We start from the raw sequence: 20,826 nt of genomic DNA on the forward strand, positions 1-20,826 counted from the left end.
GTCAGTATTTTGTTTATATATGTATATATAGCATAATCATATATTGTCTCTTCAAATTATTAAAATAATTGACTTTACTGCCATTATCTGCTTCTCTAACATATATTAATGTGTGTGTTTACAGTGTTTGCAAAATACCTGTCTACAGTCGAGCTTAATATCAGAATATTCTATTACCTATTATTATTATTATCTATTATTCCCGCTATGAATATTAAAATACGCCGAACCATTTGTCCTGTATCATAGCTACATGTATGACATTTGCAGCAAAAAAATAAAAATAAAAAAGGCGTGAAAATCAGTTTAATATTCAGAGTTAAGATGGATTAAATGCGCTGTCAAACAGCGCTGAGTGGAGCGGGTGACCGGACCAAGATGGCAGCCGTATTTCTCGCTGCGCAGCACCCCGAGCGGCGTCTACCCTTTATTATGTCTATGGGAGCAGTAGTAGAAGGAGGGGGAGGAGGAGGAGGAAGAAGAAGAAACAGAAGAAGAAGAAGACAGATATGAGATAGTGGAAGGCAGTGGACATTCAGACGGACGGGAAGGTGGAATTTGGATTGTCTGCAGTCAAACAGGTTTGTATTTAAATACGTTTTATTTTAAGTCAGTTTTGTCATGGTTGGCAAACCAGGAAATTTTGTCTAAGATTTCGCATCGACTACCAAGCTTCTCCTATCCATATAAAAGGCTGTGTTCATGATGACTTCGTGTTTAAAAAATAATTGTTACGTCGCGTTTGAAATGGAAGATAGAAAGATTACAATAATGTGTTGTATTGGCTATGTTGCTTTTGCTCCTGGCAGCGGGGTGTTGTACTTGGTCCCATTCAGCAGGAGACAGAATAAACCGGCCTGCCGTTTGCTCCAACAGCCATGTTGCTTTTCCGGCTCAGGATGGAGATACTGGCCGGCCCTACTGCAGCTACTTCTAGCCGCTCCCAGTGCTGCTAGTATTATGGGCTGGTGAATTTTTCTCTTGAGGGGGCGCACTTAATTTACCAAACCAAATAGCAGCGTCGGCAACATCGGAATACAAGAATTGATGTAAATTATGTTCACAGCCATTTGATGTGCTATTACTATGCACCACTACGAGGGTACACCTAAGCACTACTGCTGAGTCAAGTAGACAATTAAATGCACGTAAATGTTACCAGCTAGTGAATTTGAATTTATCTCCTCAGTGTTTGATATGATTTGCTTCAGATAAGGTGTAATTGGTACACACAAACCCTTAAAATCTCCTTTTCTATAATTAAACAAATTAAGAATGTATAAATATGCAAATCTATTGTTTACTTCAAAAGTTAAAAAAAAGAAACAATTCATTTTTCCAGCTTCAAAGAGTGCCAAGTGCTTCTTCTGTCTAGCAAAATCTTTGGAACAACATATTTATATTTCAAATAAACTCAACTCAAATAAACAAAAACAAATCCATATCTGTGAAACCAACAAACATTGGATATTTTGTTTAAAAAAACCTAACTATAAGGCTTAAAGCAGACAGTGCTTCTGTGAGCTAATTTTTACATTAACAACCTTACATGACAATGAGAAAACAGCAAATTTGCATATTTAAGATCAAAGCAATAAAAAATTTGTCACTTTGCCTGAAAACAAATACTGAAACCATTAGCCATTATACTATGTATAACTGTGCATGTGACAAATAAAACCTATCTTATCTTATCGTAGGCTTTGAGCCCAAAGTGCTTCTGTCAACTAACATTAAATATTTACAATGAAAATAAAGAAAAACAGTAATTCCCTCCAGTTCCTCCTCCACGTCAACTTGTTAGCTGGAGCCGGCGAGCTATCACTGGTTGTTGGGCAAAGTGTGCCTTAAAACCCCCCACGGCCGTGAAAAGTCGCCCACGAATGAGCAGCGCATTGTCCGGAGCTCCTAGCGGGCGACTGGGACGTTGACAGCCGGAACAGGTGCGGTTTGTCCCGGGCAGATGAGCGGCGAGGAGCGGCAAGTGTTTGCCAAGTAGCTAGCGGGGGATAGCTAGCCAGCCGGGGAGTCTGAGCAATCTGTGACCGGGGAGAGCAGCCGGCGGACCCGCCGAGTTAAAAATGACAGCTCCGGTGGCTTGGTGCTTTCCGTTCGCGGTGCTCAGACTCAGTTGGTGCTGTCCTCCGGATGCCGCCACCTCATTCTGGGCTGGTTCTGGATCCGACGGAGTCTCACGGACTCCCGCGAGATGTTAACGACGTTAACATTAGCGACAATAAAGTGTTCAAATTTGAAATCAAATCGGCGGAAATCCGCGGATCCGCGGAAACATCCCTGAAACTTGGATTTGGAGGTCAGTAGCCCAAATCAAAATATTTGGGACCCTAACCAGCGTGTTTTTTTTGTCATTTTTGGTCGCCAAAATCGGTTTTTAGTCGGGTTGATGCTAGAGGTACGGACCCGTACCCGTAGCATCTGTACTAGAGGTACGGACCCGTTAAGGTCACTGAAGAGCTGGCGCCGGTTATTGCTGCACATTACAGGCAGTTTATATGAATGACTTTGACGGCGAACATTGTATAATTTAACCAAAAATACACCGTCTCCTCTCACACTTTAGACAATGTAGTTTTTACGCTTTTAGACGCCGTGTCTAAATTGTTTGAAGTCCAGTTCCTATTAATTAGTTTACCGCGTTCAGTGGTGGAAGCGGCTGACGAACTCCATTGCAAATGTTCCCATTTAATTTCGGACGCTAATTTACAAGATAAAATTAAGGATGTCGAATATAAAACAAACACTCGGGAATGGTGAGGAGCAGCTCTTTAATTCGGCATGAATTTAAAAAAAACACAAACTCGATTTACTGTGATATTGTGAGATTTGTTTGTGGTGATGTAAATTAGCCATTCAACAGAGTCCGCTAACATTAAAGTGACTGACGTGCAGTGTCTGTGTTGACAGACGCAGAAAATACTTCAGGGTTTTGTTTAAGTTGTTAATATGTTATAGTCTGTCGCTACTTTTGAAGGTAAAAAAAATATTTGTAGTTTGCTGGCTGTTAGTTCCGCCATTTGTTTTGTTTGCTGTTTGTGCTTTATTAGAACAGGGTCACGTGAATAAAAAGTTTTGTTATTTTTAATTGCTGTCCGTGAAAAAGTCAGATAGTGATGTCGGACTTTTCCACAGACAACGATGACCCCAGCACACTGATTGTAAAATATTTCTTGTAATTTTATTGGAACTTGATATGGAATGAATGGACTTTAGTACACTGTTAATACACAAAGATGACTGACATGACAGGCTCTGCAAGCAGATTCACCTCGAATCACGGAAGCGCCTTCATCAGCGTAGCCGGCTTATTAATATTCATGTCCGTCGGATTACCAGCCAATCACGAAGCGCGTTCATCAGCCGGCTCATTAATATTTATGAGAAGGGAAAGTGCCGTATCCGTAGGCCACAGGCTCGGGGTACGGGTCCGTATCTGTAGACACTACCTTTTAGTCGCAAATGGCGACCTGGCGACCCTCTAAATCGAGCGCTGATATGATACTGTTATTACATAACAGAACACGTGCTTCAATCCACAGCTTCTATATATAGCACAGTTATCTTCACAAAAGCGATTGATTGTTTTATTATTTGATTTACTTTGCGATGAGTATAGCTTTGAATCTCAAGCTTTCCTCCCTCCATGGCCGCATTAACTTGCTATTGGCCCCTATTGACCCCTCTAACTTTCATTATGTTCTTAACTGCATTAATTAAATGATTCACTTATTAATTAATTTGAAGTGACACATATTACAAGTAGGCAGAGAATGAATCTCTGTAAGTGTAAAAAAAATCAAGTTTGGTTTTTAATCAGTTACGCTCCAAATTAGGGATGCAGAGTATTGGGGGAAAACAAACAAACCTGAGATTGCAGTATTTAGTTTTTCAGCAATATTTAATTACAAATTTCTGTCTTTCCGTGCAAATCTCCCTCTTGTCCTGGAACCCGGGAAAAACATTCCCGTCACTGGACTGAGCTGTGTGTCACACAGCACAGGAGCAAAGACACAACATTTTTTAGGGTAACTTCATTGTTCATGCATTTAAATGATCTCTCATGGCTGTGTATTTTGTAGTTATAGAGATTCATTCTCTGCCTACTTGTAATGTAAGTGTAAATATATGCAATTATTGTGTCTGCTCGGGTGTTACGGGTATACAGGTATTTTCATCAGATGACTTGAATAATTATTTACAAAAAATCAATGGCTCTACAATGATTGAAGCAAGTTTGTAGAAGAGTGCATCTGCATTGAAAATAAAGAATTATTTAACAAATTATGTTTAAAGACTTAAAAAGTCAATAATTACTTTTTACTGATTGGCAAAGGCATCCCAAAAAAACTGTTTTGCTTTGAATGATATTCATGTCTGGCTGTGCACCCATAATACAGATTTTGAGGTGCTACTTTAAAGAGTCAGACATATTTGTCATGTTTCTTTGAGTTGTGGTAGCAATTGCCAGATACTACTATTTCATTTTGGTCCACATCTATCTTTTCATCCATCCATTCTCTATACACCGCTTTATCCTCACTAGGGTCGCGGGGGGTGCTGGAGCCTATCCCAGCTGACTCGGGCGAAGGCAGGGGACACCCTGGACAGGTCGCCAGTCTGTCGCAGGGCTACATATACAGACAGACAATCACACTCACATTCACACCTACGGTCAATTTAGAGTAATCAATTAACCTCAGCATATTTTTGGACTGTGGGAGGAGCCGAAGTGCCCGGAGAAAACCCGCACATGCACAGGGAGAACATGCAAACTCCATGCAGAAAGATCCCAGGCCACCGGGATCTTCTTGCTGCAACGAAAGTGCTAATATACACACGTGGACAAAATTGTTGGTACCCCTCAGTTAAAGAAGGAAAAACCCACAATTCTCACTGAAATCACTTGAAACTCACAAAAGTAACAATCAATAAAAATTTATTGAAAATTAAATAATCAAAAACAGCCATCACTTTTGAATTGTTGATTAACATAATTATTTAAAAAAACAAACTAATGAAATAGGGCTGGACAAAAATGATGGTACCCATAACTTAATATTTTGTTGCACAACCTTTTGAGGCAATCACTGCAATTAAACGATTTCTGTATTTGTCAGTGAGCGTTCTGCAGCTGTCAACAGGTATTTTGGCCCACTCCTCATGAGCAAACAGCTCCAGTTGTCTCAGGTTTGATGGGTGTCTTCTCCAAATGGCATGTTTCAGCTCCTTCCACATATGTTCAATGGGATTCAGATCTGGGCTCATAGAAGGCCACTTTAGAATAGTCCAACGCTTTTCTCTCAGCCATTCTTGGGTGTTTTTGGCTGTGTGTTTTGGATCGTTGTCCTGTTGGAAGACCCATGACCTGCGACTGAGACCAAGCTTTCTGACACTAGGCAGCACATTTCTCTCCAGAATGCCTTGATAGTCTTCAGATTTCATCGTACCTTGCACACTTTCAAGACACCCTGTGCCAGATGCAGCAAAGCAGCCCCAAAACATTACTGAGCCTCCTCCATGTTTCACCGTAGGGACAGTGTTCTTTTCTTCGTATGCTTGGTTTTTGAGTCTATGAACATAGAGTTGATGTGCCTTACCAAAAAGCTCCAGTTTGGTCTCATCTGTCCAAAGGACATTCTCCCAGAAGCTTTGTGGCTTGTGAACATGCATTTTTGCAAATTCCAGTCTGGCTTTTTTATGAGTTTTTTTCAGCAGTGGTGTCCTCCTTGGTCGTCTCCCATGAAGTCCACTTTGGCACAAACAACGACGAATGGTGCGATCTGACACTGATGTACCTTGGCCTTGGAGTTCACCTGTAATTTCTTTGGAGGTTGCTCTGGGCTCTTTGGATACAATTCGAACGATCCATCTCTTCAATTTGTCATCAATTTTCCTCTTGCGGCCACATCCAGGGAGGTTGGCTACTGTCCCGTGGGTCTTGAACTTCTGAATAATATGAGCCACTGTTGTCACAGGAACTTCAAGCTGTTTAGAGATGGTCTTATAGCCTTTACCTTTAAGATGTTTGTCTATAATTTTTTTTTCGGATGTCCTGGGACAATTCTCTCTTTCGCTTTCTGTTGTCCATGTTCAGTGTGGTACACACCTTTTCACCAAACAGCAGGGTGACTACTTGTCTCCTTTTAAATAGGCAGACTGACTGATTATGAGTTTGGAAACACCTGTGATGTCAATTAAATGACACACCTGAGTTAATCATGTCACTCTGGTCAAATAGTTTTCAATCTTTTATAGAGGTACCATCATTTTTGTCCAGGCCTGTTTCATTAGTTTGTTTTTTTTAAATAATTATGTTAATCAACAATTCAAAAGTAATGGCTGTTTTTGATTATTTAATTTTCAATAAATTTTTATTTATTGTTACTTTTGTGAGTTTCAAGTGATTTCAGTGAGAATTGTGGGTTTTTTCTTCTTTAACTGAGGGGTACCAACAATTTTGTCCACGTGTGTATCATCCCGAGATGATTGCATTGAAAGCAGAGCTGAAATCTAACACCAACATTCAGTTAGACAAAGGATGAAAATATAGTGAAACCGAGTTTGTCTGCAGCCGGCAAATGACTAAATCCTGCTGTTCTGTGCTATGAAACACGAATGACAGTTCAGATGATGCTCTAAATGTCAAACTGATTTTTTGAACACATCTGCAGCTAATACAAGCGGCTTGTAAATACTTTTAGTTATTAACCCATATTCATATAATTTGGTTAACTCTGTGAACAGGTAGTTGTAGACATAACATACCCGGTTTGTGAGGAATGAAGTATGAGCTCGGCAGTCAAAATTTCTCCATCTCCATCTGCATGTACTGAACATTTTGAATGTTTCAACAGATTGATCATGTTTCACCTCTAACATGCAAACAACATGTTACTATTGTGGCAACAAACATTTTCTTCATTAACTGTAGTGAAATGTAAAAATACATTTGAATATTATTATTTACTTCTTTCCTCCATCATCAGTGTACTGCAAGTGAGTGACAGAGAGCTGCTCCACCCTTCACACAGCAGATCCAAAAACCCTGTTTCAGATTTGGAGAGTGAAAATGCGTCACAGACACATGTGTTATGGTGAGATAGACTGTACAACATAATGTTCTTCTTACTTGCTCAAGTATGGATAGCAGAACCATTAACGTTGGACCTTATTGAACCTTTAAAAGTTTCACCTTCAGACTTGTTTAATACTGAGGCTCATTGTCCAATTCTAAGTGTGAAGATATCTGGGAACCCTGGAGACAGCTGATTAGCAAAGTGCTTCAAGGTGAACTGAGACACAGAATGCAGTGGTGGAAGACAAAAAAAAAATCGATTGATAAACACTTTTCTACCACGAAACTTATTAGAATGGCTGAAAGTAGCGGACCCCAGACCAGATAAATCACCGTGATGGAAACTGTTGCATCCACATCTGTTGGAGCACTGAAAGAATAAAGGCAAGTTAGATTAATTTCTCCGCAAAGGAACACGGCAGAGTTATGTGACGATCGGCGGACATGAATCATGTGAGCAACATTACTCTAAAACGGCCAAATGGATTTGGATGAAATCTTCAGGGAAGGTCAGAAATGACACAAGGACCATGTGACTCGATTTTGGCAGTGATGCAACTTAAGGTCTGGATTGTCAGATTTGTTAAGGATTTCTCATTGAGGTAGTGGCATGGCGTCTGATAGCGGCATGGTAACCATGGCAACAAATGAACGGACCTCAGCGGCCTGCTGACGATCACATGATTGCAATCCTACTTTAAATCCGCTACTGTGGAGGTATCGAAAATGATACAAGTAACAACTGATTAAATTTTGGGGGTGTTTGAGTCCCATCAATTCCCGCCGCCCGCTACATGTTTACGTCACGTGATTCAGTATCCGTACACATGCGTAACACACACCTGTGTTCAGCACAAGGTCAGGGAATGAACAGTCTTGGTGGAGTACTGCGCGCTGTGAATGCTTTTCTTGTTAATTCACGTGACAAGCATGTGTGTGAATACATGTGTGCCAGGAAGTGAAATTTGCTTTTTAAGCCACTGACGGATATGTTCAAATGTGATTCATCCCATAGTAAATTTTTATTTTGTGTCTTAAGTCTACCAACCACTTCATGTTAAACCAATATATGGCGACTGCTAATTTCCCACCATGGTATGTCAGCTTGTGTAAATGGGTTGGAGTGTTAAAAAATTAATTTTGGAATAAATATTGTCAGTTACAATGTTGAAACATGTTCTGAAAGCTGAATTGCTAAAAAGTCTTGCAACTTTTTAGCAATTGTCACTGTCCTCTGCAATTTCACACCTGAAGATCCTCCACAGTCTCACTGGTCCACTGCTTTGATGTTCTCACAACAGACTTTCAATTTGTGCCTGTATGTAGGAATTAGATGGACCACGACTTGGTCACAGTGTCTCAGTGCAGTGCAGGGGATTGTAGTTTATTACATGTCAAATTCCATGGCAACACAACGTATACAGAGTGGAATACTTTTAACTTTACCGCTTCATTCGGTGGTTTTAGTAATGAATAAATTGAAAACTCTGAGTTTGACTCAACATACCTTGCTTAACTCACTGTCTTAGGTGGAGAAGGTTTGTCATGTAGTTTTGTGTAATTTCTTGGGAATTAACTCTGCATTAAGTCTTTAGATGATTAGCATCATGTAACTATGAACAAGTACATAGAATAGAATAGAATCACTTTATTCATCCCCAAAGGGAAATTCAGTTGTCAGGGTTCTTATCTGTTTAATTTTGAATTGAATAGCCTGACTGCTGATGGTATGAAAGATTTTCTAAATCTTTCGGCCTTGCAGCGCAGGGATAGGAGCCGTCCACTGATGTTACGTTGTTCATTGAGGCAGATGTGAAGTGGATGATCCATGTTTGTAAGAATGGCCTCCATCTTGCTCATTGCCCGTCTCTCCACCTCATCCTCCAATGTGTTCATTGTGATTTCAACCACAGAGCCAGCTTTTTTAATCAGTTTGTTCCGACGCCTTGCATCCTTGTTTTTTATACTGCCTCCTCAGCAGACTGCAGCATGAAACAGGACACCTGCTACCACAGACTGATAAAAAATCTGCAGCATCTTAATGCAGATGTCTAGTGATCGAAGTCTTCTTAGGCAATAAAGTCAGCTCTGGCCCTTTTTGTAGATGAAGTCTACGTTTGTAGACCAATCCAACTTATTATCAAGGTGGACACCTAAATATTTATATGATGTCACCATCTCGATGTCCACGCCACAAGTGTTCACTGGCTGAAGAGGGGGTTTGGATCTGTGGAAATCTATGATCATTTCCTTTGTCTTTGAGGCGTTGAGTAGCAGGTAGTTTTTGTGACTCCAATCACTGAAGGTACTTATCAGATCTCTGTATTCAGCTTCATGTCCATTTCTGATACATGCCACGATAGCAGTGTGATCAGAGTATTTCTGAATGTGGTAGGACTCAGTGCTGTATTTAAAGTCAGATGTATACAGAGTGAACAGGAATGGAGCCAGGACTGTTCCTTGTGGAGCCCCAGTACTACTCATTAATGTCCCAGAAACACAGTTCCCCCAGCCTGACAAACTGTGGCCATCCTGTCAGGTAATCTGTGATTACCTACATGCATCTTTTATAGTAGGATTTTTCTCAGGGGAAATTTCCATGTCTTTCCATATATTAAATGGTAATCTGATGTACTTTTGTGGGCAAGACAGTGGTAAATGTATTGTCATGATCATTGTATAAATTGTTTGATAGAATGAAAATGGATTAAACTGAGGTTAAAAAGTGAGGCTTAATTTTCAATACACAGTGTAACTCATTGCATGCATGTATTGGTACTTGAATTGAAAGACACTTCATATCCTGCCTGAAAAGACTTTTTCAGGATTTCTTTAGTATTGAACTGATTCAGTCATTGTTGTATGTACGTCAATGATACACAGCAAAGACAAAATTTGATGTACTTCATTTTCCAAAGTTTTTATAATTATAAAGCAGGGCTCTGGTTGCAATCCACAGTACTCTGATGACACGGCAGGCATGTATCAGGAAGGATGGCGAAGGGGAATACAGGGAGCTGGTGAGGGCTTTCAGTCAGTAGAGTGTAGAAAACCACCTCCTCCTTAACACCGTCAAGACAAAGGAGATGATCATTGACCCCCGTAAATCCAAATCTCGCCCCCTGCCTGTTAACATAGATGGTGCTGACACTGAGGTGGTGTCTAGTTATAGGTACCTGGGTGTCCACCTGGATGAAAAGCTGGACTGGTCCTTCAACACAACTGCCATCTACAAGAAGGGACAGAGTCGGCTTCACTTCCTGTGCAGGCTGCGCTCATTCAATGTGTGCAGTGACATGCTGCACATGTTCTACAAATCAGTGGTGGAGAGTACGCTGCTGTCTGCTGGGGTGGCAACCAGATGGACAAGGACAGGAGGCGGCTGGACAAGCTTATTAAGAGAGCTGGTTTAGTGGTCGGGAGAGGTCTGGACGATGTGGGGACAGTAGTTGAGAGATGCATGAGGGGCAAGATGCAGAGCATCCTGACAAATCCCACCCATCCTTTGTACAGTACCGTCTCTGGACAAAAGAGCAGCCGCAGCGACCGTCTGCTTTCAATGCGCTGCAGGACGGAGCGCTTCAGGCGATCCTTCATCCCCTCAGCCATCAGAATACATAACTCCTTATAGCTCCCCCACTTTCAACTCAGTTGCCCTTTTTATGTTTTTATGTTTTTACATGTGACGATGTTTTTATGTGTTTTGTTAGGTGTTTTATATGAGCTGTCGGATACAACAATTTCCCTATGGGGATAAATAAAGTATCTATCTATCTATCTATCTATCTATCTATCTATCTATCTATCTATCTATCTATCTATCTATCTATCTATCTATCTATCTATCTCTACAACTGACTCCATTGCAATCAAAGGCATGGATCTTAGGATGTTTAGTGCACATGGCCCCTGCGTGTTTGTGTTTAGTCTAAGTGTTCTGCTTTCAGATTCAAGTCTGACTCTGATTATGTTTTTTTCTTCACCTTTCATCAGTCAGAACATGTCAGTAAGGATGGAAATGGATATCAGCGGAGTTCCCAGGGCACAGGTCTCCATTCTTCCTGCAGCTGAAATTAAAACCACACTGAAACCAGAAGTAGAGCGACCTCGCTGTTCAAGCACCCCATGTTCCCCCATCAGAGGCACTGTGGCAGGATACCAGATCCTACACATGGACTCAAACTATTTGGTGGGTTTCACCACTGGTGAGGAGCTGCTAAAACTGGCTCACAAGTGGTCAGAAGGAACTCCAGGGAAGAGCTCTGCATCGGAGGCCATGTCCACTTCGATTCAGAACACCGTCCCTAAGTCTGTGGACTTAGGAATCCACCGGTCTTCACGAATCTTCAAAGCCAGAGGTCTTTACTACCAACCCTATGACATTCCTGCTGCCAATAGGCGGAGACGAAAACGTATGCCAAGTTCAAGTGACACCTTCCTCAGGTCTCTGGCCCAAGCTGAACCTAGGCGGGGTATGCATGCCCCACTACCCCTTTGTCTGCTTAAAGGAAAAGGGGCCCAGTCAAAATCTCTTGACTACCTTAACCTGGACAAAATAAGTATCAAAGAGTCATCAGACACTGAAGTGTTACAGTACCAACTACAACACCTCACCCTACGAGGGGAGCGCGTGTTTACAAGAAACAAGACATAAAAGCACAGTGGAAGGAATTTTTTAGTCAGCTTCCACCATCTTGGGAATTTAGGTGCTATTTCCATCTTGCTTTCTTATGACTCGGATTAGAAGAGTCCTTTAAGAGGACCATCTTATAATCCTGTTCTATTCTTACTTTAAGGGTTTACCTTGTACTGTAAGCATAATGTGAGGTTGTTGAGGTTAAAAATGTGAATTATATAAACTTAGCAATAACTGGTGAACATACTTATTCACAGTGTTGTATGTTTACTCAGGTCAGATACGCACTGTTATATATCGGCTTCCAGCTGACAGAAGCACATATCACATACTGTATCAGCTTTAAAATGTACCATTGGTATCAGTCCAGTAATAGTTTTACTGTGGGGAGTTGTTAGTGGTGTTGTTTAGTGATTATTTTTTTCAAAGACAATGGGACTGTATATAACTGACAAAATAACAAGATAATGCTTACTTATGTTCTAAATTTATTTATATATATTGTTTAATTTATGTCAGTTATTAATAGAATGCTTTTAAACCTCTTATTTACTATAAGGTAAGAGGTGCTACTCCATTCAAAAGCTGTTTGTTGACAGTAAATGTAAAGTTGTTTTTCTTAGCATCTATGGGAATTTTTGGTGTATTGCTTAGTTTAATGACAGTTTTCATTCCTGATGTTTCACTCATCACTATTTTTAGTGACCACCAAAGCCACATCCCTTTCTTAGCCATGCCCACAGTGATTGTAATTGGAAGGGAAAGTAATAGCAGCGACTGCTTAATTCACTCATAATGTCTTGTAACTTATAAAAACACGATACAGACGCTAACAAGTTTAAAAATGTGATTCTTTAAGATGTAGCTTTTGCATGCTCAGAGAATGACAACTTTAATTGAATTAAATTCACATAATTAACTGTAGTCACCAGTTTACAGGTTGGAAGAAGAGCATTGGTGGAAACTCCAGAATCCACCCATGCTAATGTCATACCAAAATCCTGATCTTAAAGTGATATCTGCCTATATAATTTTTCCCTTTGTGCATCTGTTGAATACACTTGCTGTGGAACGATGTCTTTGGCAAGTTAATCGCAGTGCTACTCTAGTATTAGTATACTGTGCTGCACTAGCACTTGCAGTATCTTTTTAAAAATTAGGGGTGGTCCGAATAGCAATTTCTGGGCTCTGGATATGCCGGCCCAATTAATAACGTTTATCTGAATATTCAGTGGCTCATCCAACAAGAGGACGGGAGGGTGGTGGGGAAGAAATGAAACAAAACGAAGGGACAAGCCGAATATTCTGATGGTCTGACAGGGATGAGGGTGATCCGAGTATTCAGATCTCAAAATTAATATTCAGATACCACTGTAACGACTGAATAGTCAGATATTCGGGCCCAGCCCCACTAGAAATGGCGAGTGGTTGTGTTCCTATGCACTCAACTCACCACACGAGAGAGTCCACATTAAGTGGTGTATCACTTCAATCTTTTTCCATCTATTTATTGGGTTTTGTTGGGAAATTTGGTTGGTCTATGTTGACCTTGAAAAACCATACTGGTGCAGCATCAGCGTTGTGCATTGATTATGCGTGCACAACAGTATGCTGAGATGTGTCTTTTTAATGAGTGTGTCTGTTTCCCCTGTAGCGGGTAATGGATATGTTTCCAATTCTTCTACTGCAGAAAACATGTTTTCCAAATCTGATCGCACTGTTGGACATCTACTACAGACTATGTCTAGAAATATCAGTGCACCTTGATATCATCACCATAATAACACCAATTAGGCATCCACAGGAAACACTGCAATATTGTACATAATTAAGCCATGTGAACACTTTACAGGGCTCTGAAAAAGTCTGTTGTCTCTTAAGTTTTTTTCTGTCTTTTTCTTGTGCTGCATTGAAAGAAAATTGTGATCTTTGTCTCAGAACCTTGTGTTGACTGTTGCACTAAAGCCGTAGAAAATTCTGTTTATATAATCAACCTGTAACAAGTCTCTGTGTTTAAAATTTATGTGACAGTGGGATCTATCAAATTGTTTTATTACTGACAATGAAACAATCTGTAAAACTGGTGAAGTCTGTGAGCCCATTCACCTCAGTCTTCTCAGGTCACATCTATAGGTGGAAAATGGTTAGCAAAACCACTGTTTCTTTTACCAGGAGTTAGTTACCAGAGTTAGAAATGTTTAAATTATAAAACCCACACATAGGTATGTCTCTGTGTTTTGAATATATAATGTAAAAAATGTTATAGTTGGTCTATAACTCAGTACACTTTGTTTGTATATATTAAAATCAATGTGAAAAGCATGACCTTGAGATAAAATTATTTATACTTAAATGAATGTCATAATTACAACATTGTATAAAGGCAAAAATCTAATACATTTCTAAGATTAGATTCCCAAATGTATTTAAAAAACAAAAGATCAGAAAAATACATAGGTCATGGATCAACACATGCATCACTATGATGTTGTGAAATGATGTACCTCTGACAAAAACAAAACAGAAATAGTTATGTATATCACACACACACACACACACACATACATACACATATATATATATATATATATATATATATATATATATATATATATATATATATATCCCTATATATATATACACACGTGGACAAAATTGTTGGTACCCCTCAGTTAAAGAAGGAAAAACCCACAATTCTCACTGAAATCACTTGAAACTCACAAAAGTAACAATAAATAAAAATTTATTGAAAATTAAATAATCAAAATCAGCCATCACTTTTGAATTGTTGATTAACATAATTATTTAAAAAAACAAACTAATGAAATAGGGCTGGACAAAAATGATGGTACCCATAACTTAATATTTTGTTGCACAACCTTTTGAGGCAATCACTGCAATTAAACGATTTCTGTATTTGTCAATGAGCGTTCTGCAGCTGTCAACAGGTATTTTGGCCCACTCCTCATGAGCAAACAGCTCCAGTTGTCTCAGGTTTGATGGGTGTCTTCTCCAAATGGCATGTTTCAGCTCCTTCCACATATGTTCAATGGGATTCAGATCTGGGCTCATAGAAGGCCACTTTAGAATAGTCCAACGCTTTTCTCTCAGCCATTCTTGGGTGTTTTTGGCTGTGTGTTTTGGATCGTTGTCCTGTTGGAAGACCCATGACCTGCGACTGAGACCAAGCTTTCTGACACTAGGCAGCACATTTCTCTCCAGAATGCCTTGATAGTCTTCAGATTTCATCGTACCTTGCACACTTTCAAGACACCCTGTGCCAGATGCAGCAAAGCAGCCCCAAAACATTACTGAGCCTCCTCCATGTTTCACCGTAGGGACAGTGTTCTTTTCTTCGTATGCTTGGTTTTTGAGTCTATGAACATAGAGTTGATGTGCCTTACCAAAAAGCTCCAGTTTGGTCTCATCTGTCCAAAGGACATTCTCCCAGAAGCTTTGTGGCTTGTCAACATGCATTTTTGCAAATTCCAGTCTCGCTTTTTTATGAGTTTTTTTCAGCAGTGGTGTCCTCCTTGGTCGTCTCCCATGAAGTCCACTTTGGCTCAAACAACGACGAATGGTGCGATCTGACACTGATGTACCTTGGCCTTGGAGTTCACCTTTAATTTCTTTGGAGGTTGCTCTGGGCTCTTTGGATACAATTCAAACGATCCGTCTCTTCAATTTGTCATCAATTTTCCTCTTGCGGCCACGTCCAGGGAGGTTGGCTACTGTCCCGTGGGTCTTGAACTTCTGAATAATATGAGCCACTGTTGTCACAGGAACTTCAAGCTGTTTAGAGATGGTCTTATAGCCTTTACCTTTAAGATGTTTGTCTATCATTTTTTTTCGGATGTCCTGGGACAATTCTCTCCTTCGCTTTCTGTTGTCCATGTTCAGTGTGGTACACACCTTTTCACCAAACAGCAGGGTGACTACTTGTCTCCCTTTAAATAGGCAGACTGACTGATTATGAGTTTGGAAACACCTGTGATGTCAATTAAATGACACACCTGAGTTAATCATGTCACTCTGGTCAAATAGTTTTCAATCTTTTATAGAGGTACCATCATTTTTGTCCAGGCCTGTTTTATTAGTTTGTTTTTTTAAATAATTATGTTAATCAACAATTCAAAAGTAATGGCTGTTTTTGATTATTTAATTTTCAATAAATTTTTATTTATTGTTACTTTTGTGAGTTTCAAGTGATTTCAGTGAGAATTGTGGGTTTTTCCTTCTTTAACTGAGGGGTACCAACAATTTTGTCCACGTGTGTATATAGTGCTTAACAAATTTATTAGACCGCCACACAGTGTAAGGTGTTTACCACTGCTGCCATAAATGAACAGTATTGCTGATAACCGAAGTATTTTTTTTGTTTTTGTAATAATTAATCGACCAGTATGCACAAGCTCTTCAATCAAAATGATATCAAATTCTGAATTTCAAATTTCATATTAATTTTACTGTTTTACAAAAAAGCAGAAACATTTTTTTTTGATTGAGATGGCAAATTACAGTTATTTGCTTGCATTCCTGAAACAAAAGAAATTGTTTTAGTGGTTGTATGTTATGCTTCATTAATTTCTGACTTCTCAGAGAATTTCAGTGTGCTGGCTCAAATTTGGGTATAAACATGAATTCACTTCGATATTCCTCACTCCTGTTCAAAATTGTGAAGCCTCGGGAACTCACTGAGAAAGACAGAGTCTGAACTGAAGCACTTCATGATGCTGGATGATCTTTGAGACTAATAGGGCAACACATAAAGTGTTCCCACAATGTGGTCAAGTATGACTCGGGACTCAATTGGAGGTTCATCCAGTGGTCCACAGGGTGAGTCCCACTGCTGGTAGTCTTTACAGAGAACACTGCCTCACATTCTGGTCTCTTCTCGTGGTCGATTCATGTAATCCTGAAGGGCCTGGTGTAAAGGCAACCACTTCTTTATTGAAGCTTTGATAGCTGTGATCCATCTGTAAAGAACATGAGAAACATCAGCATGATCTATCTGTTCTTAGTGTCTTAAACTGGTGGAGTTGATTTTTACTTGCTGCATAGTACCTCTTCCCACTAAGGAACACTGTTGAAAAAAATTATAATATCATTTTTAACTTTCTGTGCAGATATCAAATCAAGATTTTCTTTTACATCATACCTTTAAAAATATAAACATACTTTACTACTACAGTTTTATCAAAAAAGAAAGATCTCAAACTAGAAAAGCACTCAGAGAGCACAATACTCCACCAAGGCTGTTCAGTTGACATATCATTTCCGACGGATGAAATCTTGAATAAAAAATGACCTTGCGCTGAGCACAGCCTGTACTTAGCACAAGGTCATTTTTTCACGAGTGATGGTTGCTGGTACATCTGTACCCTGATGTAGATTTTCCATTAAAAATCAGCTGTTTCCAGCCAGAATAGTCATTTACCACATTAACAATGTCTAGACTATATTTCTGATCAATTTAATGTTATCTTCATTGAAAAATAATTGTTTTTCTATCAAAAATAAGGACATTTCTAACTGATCCCAAACTTGAATGGTAGTCATAAATTTTAGAATGCCCCAATTTTTCCATTTTTTAAAAACTGAAATTCAGGTAATTCAAGTCCAATGAATAGCTTGAAATAGTACAAGGTACGTGGTGAACTGCCAGAGGTTAAAAAAAGGTAAGGTTCCCCAAAACTGAACAATAATTTACATTTCAGAATTATACAAAAAGGCCTTTTTCGGGGAACAAGAAATGAGTTACCAACTTAAAGCTGTTCTACAGCAATGGAGGTTGATCACGCCTGGAAAAGTGGTTCTACCAAATCCTACATGTGTCCAACTTTTCTTGAGTACTTACAATCCCATCTCTCTGCATAAAAGTATTGTTGGAACACACCGTTGCACCACACTCTTGACAGCATTATTTCAACAGTATCTTACCAGAAAGTAGTGTGTTGATATAAAAATGACAAGGAAATGACAATTAACAATAGAAGAAAGACAGACCATCATAACACTTAAAAATGTAGGTCTTTCATGAAGCTCATTGAGAGAATGTTGAGGGTATGCAAAACAGTAATCAAAGCAAAGGGTGGCTATTTTGAACAATCTAAAATATAAAACATGTTTTCATTTATTTCACAGTTTTTTGTACTACATAATTCCATATGTGTTCATTCATAGTTTTGATGCCTTCATTGAGAATCTACAATATAAACAGTGGGGGATTTAGCAATTTGGGGGCCCAAGGCGAATTTAGCTAGGGGGGCCCTTCAAATCCTTACTTGTAACAAGAACCTTTTAAAATGTGAGAAATATGATTCAGATTCCATCCCGTTGTATGCCAAAATGCGAAATATTTATTTTTTTAAATAGAGAAGCAGCGTGACAGAGTATTTGTGTGAGTGAGTCAATAAGTCCCATTTTATCTATAACTGTAACTGAACAATAATAATAATAAAATAATAACACAATATTGTAATAATAAAATAATAATATCAATAATATCAATCACAGCAATGTGTAGAGAGAGACAGAAATCGAGAGAGAGACAGAGACACAGAGAGTGAGAGTGTGTGAATGAATGTATGTGTATGAGAGAGAAAATGTGTTGTCAAAGAGAGAAAACAAGGTTGTGTGAATGAAGGAGTTGGGGAAAGTGTCTCTATCTTTACTGCTACTGTCTCCCTGCTGCTTTCAGTGGCGTCTGCAGAATTTTTTCATAGGGGTGGCCAGGTGGGGCCACTTAAAATCTTGGGGTGGCACACCAAAACTAAAAAGTCATAATTTCAGGAATTTTATTTTACTAGTACGATTATTACTGTCTTTTTAAAAAAATATATAATACTGTAGTATGTAGGCTAGCAGAAAATTATCAGAAGGACTTGAGGGAGCGCCTATTGATAAATGTAACCTGCCTCAGCTCTAACTGTTAACGGTAAAAGACTGGGAGATACAGATATTTATTCCATCAATGCATCAATTGCCTTGTGGACCAGTAGTCAGAAGTTTTAGGTCGCTACAGGAGAAAGGGAGTGTTATCAAAATGCAGTGAGTGACCAAGTAAAGAACCTCACACACATCAAAGATAAGGTTTTAAGTGTGTTGTATTGAATAAAAAAAAAGAGTTGTAGAAAAATTAAAAAACACAATTTTTCAGCTCTTCAGACATGAGATATCAACCACAGTCCTCAATAAATCAGTCTTTTTTTCCCTTAAATGAATCACAGTCTCTGTCTAAATCTCAGTGTTTTTTTGGGTTGGCTCGCCACAACCACTGAGGTCCTGTTCTACCTTTACAGAGACAGGAAGAATCCCCAGTAGAAGAAGATTTGTGGCAGATCGACACAGGAATCCATACAAAGGAAGGGGAAGAACAAAAGACCCGGCCAGAGGCTCACAGTTCATGTACACACACACTCTCCAGGTACAGGGCACAATACACGGCTCTCATCAGTCCAGGATCCCGGTTCTCCTCCGCTTCTGTTGTGAAACACACGGTCCGCTCATCTGCCACGGCAAACAGGAAAGGCTCCACTCTCTGCTCTAACAATAAAAGTGACTTAGACTTGGAATATCTGGCTCTCTCAGACAAAAATCGGCGTAATCTGCAGCAGGAAGCTAGCACACCGCTGCCTCAGAGACGATCCGGCAGAGAGAGAGAAAAAAACGGAAGCACCCAAGCACATACGGCCTTGTGGCGTCTGATTGGTTACACTATCACACGAACTCCTCATGTCACCTGAATCTTTTACACTTTGAGAAAGGCACGTTCGCCACACTTAAAATGAAATAAAATACTCTTTTTTTTAAACAAATAAATGAACTTGTGTGTGTTCATCTTTTTTAATCTATTTATTAACATATTTATGATTTTTAACCATAAATCCTATTTATTCATTTTATGCAAGACTGTAACTTATCTGTCACATGGGGAAAATATGAATTTATTAAGTTATTGGTCTAATTAATTAACTGGCGAACTGGACTGTCAACAAGGCCTGGTAACCTGGGTTACACCCTCCCCTCCTAAAGGTGTGTATGTCCCATTACACCCATATTACTATGAAGTGGCCTTGGGGTTCTTTGGGGAGTATCTGCATAGCCATGGTTCTGTAGGGCATCGGCAAAGGCAAGGTTGAGGCCTTGGAAGAGTGACTGGACTATAGACACCAAGGGATTTCCCAATTGAGCATGCTGCAGTCGTTCAGGCTGTTCTCTGTGCCTCTGAGAACGTCTGGGAACACTGTCACTCTCACCCTCTCCCATGATGACTGGAGAAGTTCTTCTCCCAGGCATCCCAACTGCTGTTTCTTCATTGGTTCTGTCCACTGACACGTCCTCATATGGTTTGTGGACAGAGCATCCTTCAGCCTTGCTGCTGTCACTGAATGACAGGCCTGAGAAAACAGGAAGACTTTCATCCATGATGTTTGGTTCTGGGGCAGTCTCCAACATGCTCGGCTGGACAGGTAAGGTCTCATCCTCTTCCCTTGAAACATCAGGGGGAGTATCCTGAGATTTCCCAAATAGAGCTCTCCTCACTTTGGGGTCATTAATTTCCCTGTGCCCTGAGATGACCTCAGCTTCCGGATCCACAACTGCTGAGCTTCCTTTCAATCCAGAACAGTTTGATCTGTCAGAGCTTGGCTCATTTGCATCCCCGGGAGCTGGAGGCTCCTCTGGTTTAGATGAAATGATCTCCACAGCTATCCACTGTACGGTTCCTCTTGCAGGTGCACATCCCGTCCCTCTGTCCTGTTTCTCCATGCTCAATGTCTCTTTTATTCCTTCCAGGTCGACAGGAGCAGGAAGTCTACCAACTGAAGTCTGGATTGGTTGTTTTGTCTCTCCAAAGTGTCTCTCCCTTGCAGGTGTCATCTCTGGCCGGGTCAAAAGCCGTGTCTCGATGAAGTCAGTGTTCAGTGTCTCTCCGGGTAAGTAGTAGTGGTAGTCGATGTCTTCTGACTCTGAATTGTCATCTCCCACCTCAGACTCGGCTGTGACTTCCATTCTCGACTGTCTCCTTGTTCTAGATAGTCTGATAGTCTGCTTCGGAGGTTGCTCAGGCTCAGCAACAGGTAAAAATCCACACGGC

The 20,826-nt window shown here is 39.9% G+C and overlaps 1 protein-coding gene across 1 annotated transcript; it reads left to right on the top strand.

Moving 5' to 3' along the window:
• Nucleotides 1-427: 427 nt before the first annotated feature.
• Nucleotides 428-14,051, top strand: macir (macrophage immunometabolism regulator). Its single transcript, XM_051938394.1, has 2 exons — nt 428-581; nt 11,087-14,051. Exon 2 carries the CDS (start codon nt 11,094-11,096, stop codon nt 11,745-11,747), a length of 654 nt encoding a protein of 217 aa, XP_051794354.1. The 5' UTR covers nt 428-581; nt 11,087-11,093; the 3' UTR covers nt 11,748-14,051.
• The last annotated feature ends 6,775 nt before the right edge of the window (nt 14,052-20,826 follow it).

Source organism: Acanthochromis polyacanthus, chromosome 18, assembly GCF_021347895.1.
Source record: "Acanthochromis polyacanthus isolate Apoly-LR-REF ecotype Palm Island chromosome 18, KAUST_Apoly_ChrSc, whole genome shotgun sequence".
NCBI lineage: Eukaryota > Metazoa > Chordata > Actinopteri > Pomacentridae > Acanthochromis > Acanthochromis polyacanthus.